This window comes from Rhinolophus hipposideros (genome assembly GCF_964194185.1).
Source record: "Rhinolophus hipposideros genome assembly, chromosome: 14".
NCBI classification, from domain to species: domain Eukaryota; kingdom Metazoa; phylum Chordata; class Mammalia; order Chiroptera; family Rhinolophidae; genus Rhinolophus; species Rhinolophus hipposideros.
The window spans coordinates 24,506,229-24,517,693 of NC_138060.1; the positions used below are offsets into that span (position 1 = coordinate 24,506,229).

At 48.3% G+C, this 11,465-nt stretch overlaps 1 protein-coding gene across 1 annotated transcript; it reads left to right on the plus strand.

Moving 5' to 3' along the window:
* Nucleotides 1–168: 168 nt before the first annotated feature.
* Nucleotides 169–9,766, plus strand: ARPC4 (actin related protein 2/3 complex subunit 4). Its single transcript, XM_081072714.1, is given in 7 exon segments — nt 169–228; nt 230–301; nt 3,069–3,187; nt 4,415–4,526; nt 5,669–5,764; nt 6,688–6,858; nt 8,883–9,766. Coding segments are annotated over 7 exon segments (621 nt in total). The 5' UTR covers nt 169–183; the 3' UTR covers nt 8,889–9,766.
* Nucleotides 9,767–11,465: the final 1,699 nt, after the last annotated feature.

Consider the following 11,465-nt stretch of genomic DNA (forward strand, 5'->3'; position numbering starts at 1 on the left):
GGAAAGAAAGCGGTACATGGGACAAGAAAGCCAAAGTCACAAGCGGGAGCTGCATGGATAACGGGAGAAGCTTGAGTACCGATCTGAAGTTGCAGGAGTCTAAAGATACCACGACAGTCCTAGCGGGAAAACCTCCAAGGGACCAAGTGTGGCGAGGCTCTCCTTACCCTGCTCGGAGCACAGATGGTACTGTCCGGAAGTCCGGGCGGAGACCGCGGCTGCGCTTCTCGCGAAAGGGCAGGCGTCGCGCGCCCGGCCACTTCCGTACTTCCGCTTTCCGGCCCAGCCAGCGCCCGCGATGGTGAGAGAGCCGGGCCCCGGGCCAGGGGCCCCCCCATCCTGTCTCAGAGTTGTGGGTCTGGGGGAGATGCGGCTTTGCAGCGGAGAGGCCTGGGGCCGAGGGATGCTGGGGAGTTGGGGGCACGATGAGGCTCGGGGAACGAGGGCGGGGTGGGGGTCGCAGTGAGGAAGGGGCGAGCGGGGAACGCCCTCGTAAGCGGGAGGCCTGGTGACTTCACGGTCTGTCGTCGAGACAGGTAGGGAATACCTGAGGCGTGGAGGCAGCCGGAAGTGGGACCTCCGAGGCTTGTAGTAGCGCTCGCTCCCCACCCGGAATAGGACTTCACTAAATGCACTGCTCTGTCCTCCTGCCCGCCGGCCTCGGCAGTTGCCCACGGGAAGCGTCCACACGTCCACATCCCACTCTTCTCCTTGCCCCCTACCTTGGTTGTACCGTCCTGAAGGATTTCTCATGCTGCCTCCACCCAAGCGCCTTCCTGGTCAGACACAAGCGTTGTAGCCTTACTGTGAGGTCTGAGGCTGCTGATCTCCCTCCCTGGAAATCCTCCTGTTTGATAGACGTGCGCGTTCCTGGGAGTAGAGTGGTACCTCTCGGGTCCCCTGGCTTGGGTGACCCTGTGTATTCTGGTGTCTCCCAAGGTTTGCCTGCATAGCTCGAAGATACCTTGACGTTAAACCTCCAGATCAAAACTCCTCTTTTCTCCTAAACTTGCTCTTCCGTCTTTGTTTCTTAAATTGGCCAGACCTCTTGCTTTTTTAAAAAATCAGGTTTATCGAGGTATTGCATGAGACTGTTTTATTTGTGAAAGGGCAGGTGTCATGGGGCTAGCCACCTAAAATGCACCCGTATCAGGTTTCTCATCTGTGAATTTTGACAAAACACAAGTGTGTAACCAGTACAGGCCAGGCACAGAACATTCCCACCGCCTCAGAATGTTCCCGCAAATCCTTTTGTCATCGGTCCTCCTCTTTCCCCCACCCCAGGCAACCACTGATTTCCCCCTCCGCCCCATAATTTTGCCTTTTCCGTATTGTAATATAAATGGAATTGTCAGTATGTAGGCTTTTTCATGTGGCTTCTTACCGTAATGCATTTGAGATTCATCCATGTTGTATCAGTAGTTATTCCTTTTGATTTCTGAGTAGTATTTAATTGTATCCATGGGCCGTAGTTTGTTGGGAGGTGTTTTTATCCCATGATTATCTGCATCTTATGTTATAGTCTAACCGCTGTGACGCTGTGATACTTATGTTACAGTCACTTATGTTATCGGCTAACTGCTGTGATACTTATGTTATAGTCTAATCGCTGTGATACTTATGTTATAGTCGAGTTGCTGTGATACTTACGTTACAGTCACTTATGTTATGGTCCAACCGCCGTGCTTTTCCGCTCTACGGCCCCAGGCTAGGCTCTCATCAGCACTCCTTGAGTAACTCTCTGCCTTATGTCTTCCCTCTCCAATCCATTCTCCACAGAGCCACCATGCAGCTGTGGTCCTATAACTTCCGCTCAGAAAGCCCCAGCAGTTCTTTACCACCTTAAAAGAAAAGCTAAACTCAGTAGCTTGGCATTTGAGATTCCCCATGAATCTCCAGACTGCCACTGCAGCCGCCTCTACTCAATCTAAAATACGTTTCCTACAGCAACATTGTACTCATTCCTACTTCTGGAACTCTTAATGCCCTTTTGTGTTCATGCTAACCTTGCTTAAGTTACAGCTTTCATTCATTCATTTATTCTACAGAAAATGAACGACACTATAGACGATAGGTACTAACAGAGCTAGGAGCAGGATGTGTAGATTTGAATAAAATAGACGCGGTCTATTGACCGTGAGTCTTGCAGTCTAGTGAAAGAGAAATCGCTTTACTGAAGATGTTTGAAGGATGTATCATTGTAAATTATAACAACTGCTACTAAGGGGAAGTCAAGAAAGGCTTCTCTGAGGAAGGAAGAGGCCTTCCCTGAATAAACCAAGATCTGAAGGATGAGTTAGGCAAAGAGAGGGTAGAAAAGCATGCAGATAGATAGTTCAGCATGTGTAAACCTCTGAGGTGACAAAGAACTTGGCGAATATAAGGAAAAGAAGATGAGTTGGAGTAGCTAGCAGCTGATCCTTCTAATGGGAATGCCCTTACTCTTTTTTTCTCATTCTAAAGTACTCCTAATCGTATTTCCATCTTCAAATCAAAGCCAATTGCTTCTGCAAATATAACTTGTAAATCTAATTCAGTGATCCTTTGTATCATAGTCTCCCCCCGCATTGAGCAGTTTAAGGGTAGAGACGGTCTTAATCATCTTTGAATTCCTAGCCCCTAGCTCAGTGCCTGGCACATAGTAGATTTATCCATTTGTTGGCTCAAAGGACAGATTGAGGACAGTCATTCATTTACCTGTATGCCTCTGGACCGGAGTTTCTCAACCTCGGCACTCTTTGGGGCTGAATAATTCTTTGTTGTGCATTGTAGAAGGTTTAGCAGTTTGCCCAGCCTCTTTCTACTCAATGCCAGTAGCACCCCCATCTCAAGTCATGTCAGTGAAAAATGTTTTAACATTGCCAAATGTCCCCTGGCAGGCAGAATGGTCCCCTGTTGAGAACCACTGCTCCAGACTTAGACTGGAAGGCACCTTGAAGGCCTAGTCTGTTATTCGGTGTCTGAGAATCCAGCACCCTCAGTACTGCCTGGCTCCTGCGTAGCTGGAGCAGGGGACCAGTGGGTTTGGTGAGACAGATTCTGATCCTCCTTTGGGGTTTTTCCTACAGACTGCCACTCTCCGTCCCTACCTGAGTGCCGTGCGGGCCACACTGCAGGCTGCCCTCTGCCTGGAGAATTTCTCCTCCCAGGTCGTGGAACGACACAACAAGCCGGAGGTGGAAGTCAGGTAGGGAAGGAAAAGTTCAGGGTAGGGGTGATTGGTACAGCCCCAGAGGTGGCTGTTGTTGAGAAGGAGCCATGATCTTCCATCCTGGAAGGACAACCACAGCTCACATACTTTGTCTTGCTGCCAGATGAACAATGGTTCCCAATTTGGAGTTCAGAAAATAGGGTCAGTAGGTCGGCAGGACAAAACCCAGGGGAGAATTACTCTGGAGCCAAGATTGCTTGACACAAGGTATGACTTTTCAGAGTAGGGCTGTTCATGAAGTATTTCCTGTGGCATTGAACTCACTGGAGGTTTAAAGAGAGGATTTAGTTAGATGCCATCTCCATCCTTTTCTTAAAGATCAAGGATTTTTTCTCCCCCCTTCCTCACCCTCAAACTGTATTCTCTCATCTCCTACTCCAGATATTCTGCATTTTGGGTTATAGTCTCTCATCTAGTTCATGTTTTATAAACAGATGATTCTTTTTTTCCATTTAAAGTTTAATCTGGGACATACGTCTATAACTGAGATGTGGTGTTACCACACTATGTTGATACGATTTGAATTTTTAAAAATGCACGAGATGTTAGGCATGTGCCATGTTAGGCCACTTTACATATATGATCTCCACTAGGCATTTTAAAATGACAACAATTCACAGACACCACCACCACAGTGAATTATCATTATATAGATCTAGGGAAGTAGAGACATCAGAATAGGAACTGAGCTAAGAGAGGTCTTAATGCTGAATAAGTGAGTCATTCTGGATTGACTGTGCTTGATTTTAGCTTGTCCTTATTTCTAAGGTAGTCCCTCTTTTTGTTCCCTAAATGGTATGTGGATCTGCCTATAGTTATTAAAATATGAGCTGCCATTTGTAAAGCTCCTACCATGTGCCAGGCACGCTGTTGGACACTTGACCCTTTTTGATCTCTCTCAGTCCTCACCAGTGAAATAGGGATCAGTCATTTTACAGATGAGAGACTTGAGATTCCAAGAGGGTAACTTGCCCAAGGAAAGTAACAGAGGAGGCTGGATTTCAAAACCTTTCATCCTGATTCCAGAGCCTGTGCTCTTTCCATTGGAGAACCCGCTCACTGGCCCCCATCTTGGAGTACCCCTGCTTGTGAGTCTCCTATTTCTTGGACTCTGGTCTCAGTGGCTCCAGGACCTGCTGTGGGGTGTCCCTAAGCATTCTGTTGCTCTATAGTACAGAGGCCTTTCTGACATTGTTTTTTCAGGAGTAGCAAAGAGCTCCTGTTACAGCCTGTGACCATCAGCAGGAATGAGAAGGAAAAAGTTCTGATTGAGGGCTCCATCAACTCTGTACGGGTCAGCATTGCTGTGAAACAGGTGAGCTCACCATGGAGCCCCTGCCTCCCTAGGAGGCCGGGGATCCGCCATCCGAGAGACTAGGGTGCAAGGAAACCCTCTATTTCCTTAAATGTACCCAGGGAAATGATTTGCCAAACTCAGCCAGTCAGTAGAATAAAGAGTGAGCCATTCTGTCCTGTAGGCCTTGTTCTGAATGTAGCAGCTCAGGCCACGGGCCAGTGTGGTGTCAGGGCATGGAACCATTCCTGAGTAATGAGGAAGAATCCAGTTCATAAAAATAAATAGTACCGGTACCAATTTGATAGCCATAAACTCTGAAAGTGAAATTTAGGGTAAAAAACAAGGTACAATGTCTTATGTTGCCTCAGGCAGCTCACATTCCCACCATCTCCACAATGTTGGCCATATTTACGTACCACCTGGACAGTTATTTACTGAATGGGTTTCTTTAAACTGACTTTTCTTCTTAAATTAGTTTGAAAAAGAATATGTCATTAGTGGGAACACAGTATCACTCGCCAAATAGAGGGAGTCTAAAAAATAAACATAAACATAATGAAAACAAAACAGTGTTACTAAGTTCAGACTAGATACTGTTGCCTACAGAAAGCTCTACCCTTTTAACTCTGTTAGAAGAGATTCCCTTGTTGGGTTGTTGAGGGCATACCAGTGCCTAGCAGCAACATTCTTCTTACAGAAATACTGAGAGTTCAGGGAGAAACTGAGGGGATTCTTTGATGTTCAGTGTTACTAAAGTGGAGGTGACCTAAGGTTATTTCTGATACCCCTGGTGGGGTAGATCACAAACTGGAAAATGCACCACAAGTGAAATGAGAAAGGGAAAGACAACTTTGAATATAGGTGTGGACTCTGGAAGGAGTGGATAGAAGACTCAGGTTCACCAGGTTAGCTCCCTGAAATGGACAAAGATGAGATCATGGTAATGCCCTGTCCAGTTGGAGAGGCTATGATGTTGTAGACCTTCCTTTCAGTTGGCAACCAGATGCCCCGTGATTCAAAGTTGACGCAGTAGTTGCTCCCAGTACCAAACGCACTGCCTCCATTGAGCCTGGGGGAAATGGGGTCAGAAGAGCAGGCGGGTTTCTGTTGGCCTAGGTGTTGGCTTCAGGGAAACAGCGTTTCTCCTCTGCTCTCACCAGGCTGATGAGATTGAGAAGATTTTATGCCACAAGTTCATGCGCTTCATGATGATGCGAGCAGAGAACTTCTTTATCCTTCGAAGGAAACCGGTGGAGGTGAGACTGTGTGATCCACGGGTTTGTAATACCCAGGATTCTAACGCTGAGTACTCTGTCACTGGCCAGGGTGGCTGCTTCTCCAGCTGTAGGGCACCACCCACTCCTTGAGTTGAGAGTTGGCCTTTATCTCAGCTAGAGTGGGAGTAAGAGGGTTCCGTTTCGGAGAAGTTGGGTCTGTCTCAACCATGGAAAAGGCACAAAAGAAGAGACACATCGCACATCTTCCCAGAGATACAGTCTAGCAGCAGAGAGGACACAATGAATCAGAACTCCTTTCTAAGCTTTGCCACTAGCTGGTTCCTAGTCTCCAAAGGCTATAACTGACGTTGGGGCAGTTGTTGTCTGACTTTGTATTTGAGTCCTCTCCCAGGCTCCCTGCCAGATTAACTAAAATGTCCTCAGTGACTGAGCAGCACACACCATCGTCAGATGCATTAGACATGCTGGATAAGCTCCCTCATCCTGAGCGAAAAGCTTTCTCCTTGTCCTAGATCTAATCTCTGGGGCCACCCAGAATAAAAAAAAAGAAATGTTCTTCCACATGCAGCCCATCTGGTAGTTAAAGACTCCATCCCATCCCTCTCCCACAGCATCTCTTCTCTCCAGACTAAGTGTTTCCTATTTGATTAGATTCTTCTATAATGAGATTTCAGGTCCCTTCATTCTCCCTTGACTCTTTCTGAAAGCAACTATTTGTGCCACAGATAGTCTTCCTGAGACATCTGATACAGAATTCTCAATTGGGTCCAATCCCTTGGATCTAACACAGATACCCCACCAGAGCAGGTGGGCTGTTGACTGAAAACTGTCGCTTGAGAGACGATCACAGCCAGCTGGAAGCATGTGGCTGAGGGAACGCAGGGGACGTGGCCAGCTAAGTGCCCCGGACGCTAATTTTCTCCTGTTTCTTCCTTCCCCAGGGTTATGACATCAGTTTTCTGATCACCAACTTCCACACAGAGCAGATGTACAAACACAAGTTGGTGGACTTTGTGATCCACTTCATGGAGGAGATCGACAAGGAGATCAGTGAGATGAAGCTGTCGGTCAACGCCCGCGCCCGCATCGTGGCTGAGGAGTTCCTCAAGAATGTAAGGAGGGCTCTTCCGAGCTCCTCCCAGAAGTAGGAGGAGTCGTGGGCTGTGTTGAGAACTTAGCATCTGGCAGGAAGGGTGCCAATGGTGTGGAAAATTTCCTGATGCCTCTAGGACCTCTGGTGGGTGGCAGGTGTGTCTTTGAGAGCGACAGAGCATTTTTCGTATCTGGGTGTCTGGGGGACGCCTCTCTTCACCTCTCATGAGGACTTAGAAGCTCATTTCTACATCTCAAAGCGTAGAGAGTCCTTCCCTATATCTAGTTCAAACCCCTAGTGAGGCCAATTAAATACATATGCGAATTTTTGAGGATTATAGGACAGTTAGTCACAGTGTAATTCCACTTCTCAAACAGACTTAAATATTTTCCTTCAGCGTCTGTTTCTCAGGCTTAACGTCATGATTTCTTCAGCCTGTTTTCCATCACTTTCCTGGCTTAAGTCCCAATCCCTCTTCAGTCGTCTGTGCCTCCCTAATGGAAAGGACTGCATTCCTCTGAAGAGGAGGAATTATAAACATTGATGCACTGATGACACAGTTGTTCTTGTTTAGATATTCAGGACGTGCCTCCTTCATGGTCTTTTTCTTCTTCCAAACAATCTTTGGTTTGTTGACATGTTCCACTCAGAGTTGGTACCCTAGATGGTAGGGTTAGTGTTTATTCCTCCCAGTGCATACAGACCCAACCCAGAAGGAGCTCAGATTCCTAAAAATAGAAAGTACACCCGCTTCCCCTGGGCTTTCATTATACTGAGGGCAGCCAGCGTGCAAAGTAGCTGTAGTGTGTGCAAAGGGTAAGTAACGTGCTTGTTCAGATCACACAGGCTGTGGGGTCAGGCGACCTGGGTGTGACCCGGCGTCACTAAGCCTCCGTTTCCTGAGCAGTGAAACGAGGAGACTGAGTAAGTGATATGAACCTTCAGTGTAGTTGGATATTAATGAGGAAATGTACATAAAGCACATAGTAAGTGTCCTATGTATTGTAGGACCAGAGTTTTCTGGCCAGGGCACTAGGAGGCCTTTGGATTCAACTGTGAAGAAAAACAGTTCTTGTCCCAATTTAATACTTAGGTCATTCATTCAACAATCATTTCGTTTTTATTATAATTACATTTCTGTAGTTCTACAGCTTTAAAAAAGCACATTCACATTTCTCAATATCTAAAGCCACCCCCATTTTACAGATGATTATACTGGGGGCTCTGGAAATTAAATCACCTGCTGGTGGTCCCTCAACCAGTAAGTGGGACAAGCAGGACATGGCTAGGTTTCACAATGAGATCTAGGATAGCACTGGCATCTGGCAGTGGTCACATGCTCACGTGCATGCAGGGTTTGGGCAGGTTATGTCCGTGAGTGAAGTGCGATATGTGGGGGGACCTTGTGAGCAGCACCTGCCTCACCCAGAGAGGGTCACCCACCACAAGCTTCATCTTCCAGTTTTTCCAAAGAATCCCCACGTCTGGATTTGTACATGGAGTCTCATATTTTCAAGGTTGGCAACTAATTCATATTAAACACTGTGGGCCAAACAGTGCTCGCCTTTGGGCTGGGTTCAGCCTGTGGGCCAGCCGTCCCACCTCTGGTCTGTAAGATGTCCATGGCGATCCTTGATGGCAGAAAACATTTCAAGGAGGATCCACAGAGCTTGACACAAAGTACTCAGCCCTCTGGAGTCCCCAAGCCCTTGCATCTCTAACGAAGGCAGTCTGCTCAGTAAGTAAGGTACTGTGACAGGGCTTTCTAGCCGCCTCCATGACACAGCCAAAGGGAGCTGTGGCAACGCCTGTACCACCCTTACTTGCTCTGCCTTGTCTAGTGCTAGGTTTTGGGCCAGTGCCCCAAAGGTCACTGCTGAATCTGTGAAGGACAGAGTGTGCCCACAGGGGTATCCTGGGACCCAAGCCTGCCCCTCAGAGATCTCGGCACATTAGCAGCTCTCCGAGCAGCCCACCTCCCCCACACAGCCTTCCGGGATACAGCAATAACCATTATTCACTGCCTCTTGGTTCTCTTGACAGTTCTAAACCATCTGGCTGGATCTCGAGGCCTTCCCCCTCAGGCTCCCCGGTGTCTCTGCGAAGGCGTCCTGGAGTTACTTCTCAGAGCAACAGCAGCGGAAGCAGCGGAGTGGAGCTGGGTTGGGGTGGGCATTAGACGAGGGAGGTGGGTGGTGCGCTTGCTAGCTGGCAACAAAGCAGCAGTGGACCTGCCCCAAAGGCCACATGTGCCTGGTCAGGCTGGCTTCTGATGTTCAGTCCCCTGGGCCGGGACACATTTTTTTTAACGTCTTGAAATTTAAACTCTGTGCTTGTAGGAGACTGTAACCTTTTTGTCTTTTTTTTTTTTTTTTTTTTTTTTTTAAACAACCTCCACCTCCAGTGTCTGTGACTGGTCCCAGTGATTGTACTTTACTAGTCGCTGTGGGTCTGGGCGGGCCTGGAGCCAGAAGGCGACTACTGTACCTCCCCCAAGTCAGCCCATGTGGGGAGGGAGGGAGAGCTCAGATCCCCGTCCTCTCCCTCATCCTCGTATTCTTGAGCCTCCGTGGGCCCAGTAGAAGCGATGCCTGAAGCTCTCCCTGGAGATGGCCACTCAGCCCTGGTTGGGGACGGGGACTGAACCGGTGGCCACCAGACACGCCTAGGAGCTAGGGCCAGAAAGCCAGGCGGCCTCTGGCTGCAGGGCTGCTTCGTGCCCTCCCTGCCACGAGGGGCCACTGGTAACGCCTTGTCTGTCAGTGCAGTGCCTGTGCTAGAGGTGGAGAGGTGAGTCCTGTGAGATTCCCGGCCGAGCCCTCCCACCCGCTCTGGCTTCTCTGCTCCCACGCTTGCTGTAACTTTTCTTATTCTGGTGGATTCTCTCAACCCTAATTAAAGTCTCTTGCCCCTTTGGGGCTGCATGAGGTCTGTGTTCTTTGTGCATATGTGAGAGGAGGGAGGGTGGGGCTTTTTCTAACCTAAGACTGTGTGGCTGGTACTTGGCCTGGCGGTGACATCCCTGCCAAGGGTCCCAGTCCAGAGAGCTCCAGGGCAATCTAGGCACCACTGATTTCTGCAACTGCTCTGTCTGCCTAAGAGCTTTGGTTCTTTTCACCTAATGAGCTCATTTGGGCTAAAAGGTAACCTCAGAAATAATGATCCCATTTGGCTAAGGACACTGAAGTTCCATGAGTTGTAGCAGCTTGCCCCAAATCTAGCCAGTAAATAAGAGGGTGGACTTCAAGACATCTGCCTCTGCTAAGATGGTAATCAGTAGCTGTGTGTAGCTATTGACATTTAAGTTATTCAAATCAAATAAGGTTTAAAATTCAATTCCTCATTCCCACCAGTGACATTTCAGGCGTTCAATAGCTGCAGGTGACTGGTGCCTACTGTGTTGGATAGGACATACACGGAGTGTCTCCGCCGGTGCAGGAAGTGCTGTTGGACAGGGCCAGGCTTCTTGGTGACACCTGGAAGGAAACAAACACTTGTGTTTGAGTCCTGACTCTTGCTGCTGAATTGGACCAAGTTCTTTTTTCCTGTGCCTCCATTTCTTTATCAAGTTGAGATGTGAATGGAAACAATCTGACACAGTACTTGCCATCCAGATATTAAACAATAGCTGGTCTTTCCACCAGCCCAGTATTCAAGCTGTTTGATAACTTCCATCATGCTAAACACGGGACGGCATTATCCCTGTCGTGGAGAGACTTGGACTAATTAAAGCCAGGTGTGTAAAAAGGTGCAGTGAAGTGTTTCATACTCACGTATGGACGTCTGGGGTCCCACAGGGCACATATGTATAGAAAAGGGTGTCGGGAAAAGTTTCAGAAAGGTTGGCCTTTCAGCTGAGCTTTCTGAAGAGTTTTTTTCTGGATGGCCAAAAGGGATCTCTTAAAGTGGAAGACACGGTACTGTTGGAGGAGGGATGGGCTGGGGGCAACTTGGACAGCTGTCATCCCCTTCATATTACCTCTTGTGACCCCTGCTCCTGTCTCGCAGAATTATGTGTGCACAATGCTATGTTGTAGCTTTACAGTGAGTGTTGAAGGTGCTCCTGGTAAGCTGCTGTCCACTGGAATATGGCAGCTGCTCACTCAGCCACAGGATCACATTGCCGGGTGAGACAGCCAAAAACTCATTTGTCATGCATCTGTCGCCTGGGATCCAGAGCCCCTAAAACCAAGTTTGCTGGCAAGAACAGACTGGATGATTGCCAATCAGACAGCCCTTTCCTGGAAGTCATGCCTTTGGGGAAGCCCAGTTCCAGCCAAAGGGGGCTTGGGAAGGCTGATCTCAGTGGTTGAGGTTGGCTGGACAGCTGGGTGGAGAACCTACCTCCACTGAAAGGGCAGCCCTAGCCAGTGACTACACAGAGCTGGTTTCTTGAACCAGGATTCTCTCTTCCCTGGACTCTGCTTAAATGGGCACGGCTAGAGTTTGCCTCTCATCTGCCAGTGTTTCCATGGCTAATAGACAACCCTTACGAGAAATAACATGTATTATGTTGAACTGTTTAAGAGGGGTCTTTGGAATCAGACTGGTGTTGCAGTGCTGGCTTTGCTGTGTGGTGAGGCAAATTATTTTAACATCTTGGAGCCATATGTACCTCACTTGTGA